The sequence below is a fragment of the Lipotes vexillifer genome, unplaced genomic scaffold, assembly GCF_000442215.2.
Source record: "Lipotes vexillifer unplaced genomic scaffold, Lipotes_vexillifer_v1.1 scaffold645, whole genome shotgun sequence".
Classification (NCBI taxonomy): domain Eukaryota; kingdom Metazoa; phylum Chordata; class Mammalia; order Artiodactyla; family Lipotidae; genus Lipotes; species Lipotes vexillifer.
The window spans coordinates 2,948,946-2,955,475 of record NW_006777439.1 but is presented as its reverse complement, the minus strand read 5'-3'; the positions used below and the strand labels follow the sequence as shown (position 1 = coordinate 2,955,475).

General features: G+C 46.0%; 1 protein-coding gene across 1 annotated transcript in view; it reads right to left on the bottom strand.

Moving 5' to 3' along the window:
• The window catches only part of HNRNPA3 (heterogeneous nuclear ribonucleoprotein A3), a 9,590-nt gene extending 9,067 nt beyond the window's left edge, over window positions 1-523 (bottom strand). Inside the window, exon 1 of the mRNA XM_007451095.1 lies at window positions 421-523. Within this exon, the coding sequence (XP_007451157.1) occupies window positions 421-492 (72 nt within the window). The 5' untranslated portion in view covers window positions 493-523. The remainder of the gene's footprint in view (window positions 1-420) is intronic.
• Window positions 524-6,530: the final 6,007 nt, after the last annotated feature.

Genomic DNA, 6,530 nt, shown 5'->3' with positions numbered 1-6,530 from the left:
CGCCCGGGCGCAGCGAAAAAAAGCTATGGCCGCCCCCCCCCCGCCTGCTCGCTCGCCCGGATGTGCCTGCTCGTCCCCTCCCCTCCCCCACCGCCTCCTCCCAACCGCTCCCGCCGAGGCCCGCCATGCCGTACTCGGTCTCGAATGGGAGGCCGCGCGGCCGGCGGGCCAGCTCCCCTCCCGAGGTCTCCCCAGCCACACCGCGCCTCCGAGAAACCACTTGTGCAGCCCAAGGAGACGGCAAGGCTGGCGAGAAGCCCCAAGGAAGCCTCCGAGGCCCGCTCCCCTCCCCCTCCCGCCGCCCGTCTCAACGCAGAGCGCGGGAGGGCCGACCCAGTCCACCCGGCCTCCCCACTCCCACCGAGCCCGGCCCCCCCTTGCCGGCCACTACCCAGCAACCCCCCACTCTCCCCCTAATACCTCCTCCCCCCGGCGGCGACGGCGACGGCCGGAGTCGGGCTGGGGGCGGCCGGGCGGCGGTTTTACCTCCATTTTGAGACCGGACTCGCCTCTTCCAACTCGAGTTCAATATGGGACCGAGAGGAAGAGGCGGGGCTAGCCGTCACGTGACGCGCTTTTCGCGCGCCGCCGGCCTAATGGGGGAGGGGCGAGTTGGGAAGGGGCGTGGCCATCTGGGCGCGAAGAGGGACTGGACGAGCGGGTTGGTTGGCAGAGGACGGGGGCGTGGCAGGCCCCGGGAGCGCGCGCGCCTCGCTAACTTCCAGTGCGGCACCGCCCTTGCCACCGTTCGCGCCCGGGCGGCTGCAAGGACGTCAGCTAGGCTTCCGCCAATGGTCGGTGCCCACGTCGGGAGAATGCCTCGTGACCGCGCGTCACCGGAGAAAAAGGCCTGTTTCCCTTTCTTCTCGCGCTTCTTTCCCCTCCCCCATGTGGGCCTTTCGGTCTCCATTATTGAATTCATTTCATTCAGGCGCCTGAATAAAACCACATTTTCCCTTCTTGTACTTTAGGGTTGTAAGAAAGCCCTCTCGGCCCCTCGGTGTCTTCTCGCACGTTTCCAAATGGCAGGGCCTGGTGTCCGTGACTGGGATGCCCACTGTGAGGGCCCGCACTGAAAATCCCTGACACTGACATATGTGAATCATGGGCATCTTGGAAAGGCCTCAAAACGTGGCTGAAACACTGAAATTTCACCCTTAATGAGCTGAGGCAAGACTGGTTGAGGTCAGTTAATTAGGTACTCACTGATATCTCAAGAAATCTGTGGGCACTATTTTCTTACACTTATAGTTGCTGTGGAAAGCGCCGAAGGAACTGTTCTCGTGGACTGGATTTAAGGAATGATTTACAAGATTGCTGGAAGTAAGACCGCCAGATATACTCCCTATTCGCGAGTGATTTTTACCTAATTATTTTCACTTGTGAAGTAAAACAAACAAGATCAAAGAGTTGATCTAATTCTTCCTTGGCCTCCCAAGTGACTTTTAAGTCATTTTACCTTACTGAGCTTTAGTTTTAGGAATTTTTTTTAATGAAAATGGAGATACGATTTGGTGATCTTCAACACCCATGACAGCTGTAAGGTAATAATCTGTGGATCCGTATTGAAGCAAAGGTGCTGGTAAAAGTGACCACAGTTGACAGGTCTCCCTATCATGCTAAGAAATGCCCTATATTTTAATGTAGCAATCCATACGAGCATCTCGTTTAGAATTGATCAGGCCCTCCCTTGGAAAGATTAGAAATCGAATCAGTTATATTCTAAGTTGTTTGAAAAGCAGTTTGTTAACCAGTGGGGAATGGTCAGCTCAGAGTTTGGGGAAGAAAATGAGCACAAAGAATAACAGTTTGTTGATGTTTATCTAGCATTGCCCAAGTGGAACAGTGTTTGATTTGGGAGACACGAACAAAAGGTACTCTGTTCTGGGGCAGAAACCAGTCACCAGGCCTTACTGTATCTTGGATGAAAACAACCCTCCAAGCAAAGTAACCCTCCTCTGGTTGCTCTGATTCTATTATCAGAAGCAAATTATTACATATTCTGCTTATCAGGTACTCCTGATAGCCAACAATAGTACTTGAGATATTGGGAAAATTTTTACCCTTAGTGTCTCGTTAATATGTAAAAGTTTTGTGAGTTTGATTACTATGAAATAATCTTGAATAGCTTGGTCACTTCTGAGTATGTAGAAAAACGTGACGTTAAAGACCTTAGGGAGATGGTATTCAAACCAAGGTACCTATGAGAAACTGCAAGAAAACTGATCACTTGGCTTCACTTTAGCGCATGTTTGTCTAGGTGTTTTCTAACCAAGTTATTTCTAATCAATAACTTCTGTTATTCTTTCTTTGAATTATATGAAGTTTTCATATTGATTTGAGAAATGGTGGGGGATGGGATACTAAATACTTCCATCCAGGAACACAGTATGTCAGTCCATTTGTTCAAGTCTTTTGTCCTACAGTAAAATGTGGATTCCTCCCAGATATGTTGTTCACACAGATTCTATAGTTTTTAGACATTAGCTATTTTTTATGCTTCTGTCTAAGCCTCCTCTCCAGCTCCGGGGCCATATGGTGTCTCGTACAAATATCCCTGTTGGAGTTCTTGACCCTGTTGGACACAGACTTGAACCTTGGCTGTTTTCTATCCTTGTAACCCTGGCTGTTTTTGAAATGTGAGAGACAGAGAGTATATGGGGTAGGGAGCAGAGGACAAGGGTCCTAGGGTGGGATGGGGTGGCAGACTGATTTTATGAATAATCTATATCAGGGCCTCTCAACTTCTTTCACATCACAACACATAGAGAAAATGCTAATTTTAAAAAAATAAATTTATTTTATGTATTTATTTTTGGCTGCATTGGGTCTATGTTGCTGTGCACGGGCTTTCTCTAGTTGCAGCGAGCGGGGGCTACTCTTCGTTGCGGTGCGCGGGCTTCTCATTGCAGTGACTTCTCTTGTTGCCAAGCACGGACTCTAGATACGCGGGCTTCAGTAGTTGCGGCGCATGGGATCAGTAGTTGTGGCTCGCAGGCTCTAGAGCGCAGGCTCAGTAGCTGTGGTGCACAGGCTTAGTTGCTCCGCGGCATGTGGGATCTTCCTGGACCAGGGATTGAACCTGTGTCCCCTGTATTAGCAGGCGGATTCTTAACCACTTCGCCACCAGGGGAGTCCTAGAAAATGCTAATTTTTTTACAGCACACTAGGTTACATAAAAGAAGAAATTTAGAGGCATCTAAATGATGGTAAAAAAATTATCACATTTTCTTTAAATTAAATAATTATGATAAAGTAAAATACAGTGTATTAGGGAAGATATTAAAAATTGAATTTGGATAAAACTTTCAAATAAAAATTTACCACATGTTTTAATAATCGACTTGAATTTGTTCCTGTGAATATACTTTGATATTAGATTTTATGGTTGAAATGGCTTTATTCAGTTTCTGATCTAGACTTTTTTTTTGTTTTGCGGTACAGGGGCCTCTCACTGTTGTGGCCTCTCCCGTTGCGGAGCGCAGGCTCCAGACGCACAGGCTCAGCGGCCATGGCTCACGGGCCCAGCTGCTCCGCGGCATGTGGGATCTTCCCAGACCGGGGTACGAACCTGTGTCCCCTGCATCGGCAGGCGGACTCTCAACCACTGCGCCACCAGGGAAACCCATGATCTAGACTTTTTAATGATAAACTCATATTCTGAATAGTAATTATCAGGGAGGGACTCTGATCACCTAAGAGTCAGAGTGGGTGATAAAATATTTAAAACCATTTTATACAACCGTTCAAAATGTACAATTGGGGGCTTCCCTGGTGGCGCAGTGGTTGAGAGTCCGCCTGCCGATGCAGGGGACACAGTTCGTGCCCCGGTCCGGGAGGATCCCACATGCCGCGGAGCGGCTGGGCCCGTGAGCCATGGCCGCTGAGCCTGTGCGTCTGGAGCCTGTGCTCCGCAACGGGAGAGGCCACAACAGTTAGAGGCCCCTGTAACGCAAAAAAAAAAAAAAAGTACAATTGTAATTATATTTAAAGAATAACAATTCTTACAACTCTTCCTTTTAGTTTATTGACAAATATAATGTTGCAATTTCATAAGATAATGCAAATGAATTTCAATCCCAATAGTACATTTTTAGTACATTTTTATATCAAGATTTCCACATTGAAACTCTAGCTTTCAGAACACGCATGCATTGTCAATAGCTAGTCTGGGCCCTATTCCAAGAGTGTACTGCTGCAAAGGGATAGAGATGGCCAGTATATGTTTAGACAGATATTAAAGGCATTGCCTGGAGCTGAGCCCACCAGAAAACTACACTCTGCCAAGGCTCCTCTCTCATCCCCTAACAGATTACCCCTGAGGCTGTGTGCTGTGCCCCATGGGTCTCCTGCATTGCCCCCAGGATCTTCGGTCCATGACAGGCAGTGGGGTGCTTTGCAGACAGATGCCAGATGTGGCATCTCCTTGGCCGCATGCAGACAGCAGAGCTGTAAGTGCTGGTTGCTTCTTTGGCATACACCTCAGACTGCTCTGCACAGGTGCCTGAGGAGACCTAAACAAGGCTGCTCATGGCCAGAGGTAGTAGCCCAAAGGGCTCTGGCTGCCCCCGACTGCTCTCAACTGCCCCATGCAGGAGGGGTCAATTTCTCACTTACATTCAGGACACCAGCACACCAAAGTCCACCAGTTGGGAAGCTCTGTCTGTATTATGTGCCTCATTTTATGAATGAGGAAGCTGTTTTACAGGTCAAGGCGGTGATTTTTTTTTCCAAAATTAAGAGCAAATATGACAGAGTCAGAACTGAAAGAAAGAAAAGAGAAATTGAATGAAAATATTTTGGACAGGAGGAGGGTAATTCTTAGAAGGGAGGAATTGTAATGTACTATAAGCTTTGTTATCTGCCACTATATTCAGAACATGCTAATAGCTTTATTTTTCTAAATTCTTGGTTTTTAAATGAGTATATGAAGTAAAACAGAAAACAAAACAAACATCTCTCCCCCCAAATCCTATTACACAGATTTGACTGCAGTCAATGTAACTTGGTACATACGCTTTTACATTCTCTTCTAGGCCTAATCAAAGCCTTAAGTATATATAAATGTGTATACATAGCCATATCTGTTTCATTACAGAACATATAAAACTATCTAGATTGATCTGAAATTTCCTTTTTACCACCCACTTACCAAACCAGTCATTTATTGAACTCTTACTATGTGCCAGGAGATTCTGGCTGCTGGAAATTCACCATGGTCACTCACATTATTGAACACTTACCCTGTACCTTGCACTGTTGTAAGCACCTTACGTTCTTGATCTCACTTAATTCCCATAGCAACCTTAGGAGTAGGCCTTATTATTATTGTCATTTTTTTTTAGGTGAGTAAACTAGGGCTTAGGAAGTTGAATAAATTGACCGGGGCCATATAGCCTCTACAACTAAGGAGATGAAGTAGAATGTCATGTCATAGCTGTATTTACATTTTAATATTCTTGGAGGTAACATTTTCTTAAAAGATTTTCCGTCATGCATCTGTCATGTTCGCTACCTTTTTTCTTCATGTCTCCAGAGACTGGATGGCTCATAGTAAGCAATTCATTTATTTTTGTTGAATAAATAAGTGAATGAACAATGAATGAAATTTTTGGGTTCCCTTCAGTGCTCTGCAGGACCTACTGTATAATTTGTGGGCCTAGTGCAAAATGAAAATGCAGGGCCCCTTCCTAAAAAATTATTAAAAATTTCAAGACAGTGACACCTGAGCATTAAGCCAAGCCAGGACCCTTATGAACGCAGGGCCCTGTACAACCTTGATGCTGGCCCTGGTGCCTAGTGTAGTGCCCTGTCTAGAGCAGGCTGTCAGTCTCTTTTGGATGATTTATTCATTTTTCATTTTGTGATCTACCTCCACTTCCTCATGAGCCACTCATTTCTTATGTGTTCAGAATCTAGTTTCTGCCCCAGGTTATGGAAATTCTTTCTCCAAAGTCACAAAAGACTATCTAGCTCTCAAATTAATTTCCCTGTTCTCAATGTTAATCGTCCTGTTTTAGTCATTTCAGGCTGCTTTAACAAAATATCATTGACTGGGTGAACTAAAAAACAAACATTTATTTGTCACAGTTCGAGAGGCTGGGAAGCCTATCAGGATGCTAGCATGATCAGATTCTGGTGAGAGCCCTCTTGCTAGTTTGCAGATGGCTGTCTTCTCACTGTGTCTTCATATGGCAGAGAGAAGGAGAGAGAGAGAGAACCAGTGAGGGCATGAGCACTAGCTCTTGTGTTTCTTCTTTATAAGGACACTAATCCCATTATGGGGACTTTACCTTCATGACCTAATTACCTGCTAAAGGCCCATCACATTGGGATTAGGATCTCAGCAAATGAATTTTGGGGAGACACAAGCGTGCAGTCCATTAACACCTCCCTAACCCAGGGATTGACATTACTGCCTATCCCTCCTTTTGGTGTTCTCATCTCTTGTCTTTTTAAGAACATTGATTCTCTTTTTCAGTACTGTCCCTGCTTCCTTTTGGAGCCTTCCCTCTTTCATTTCCTCCTCT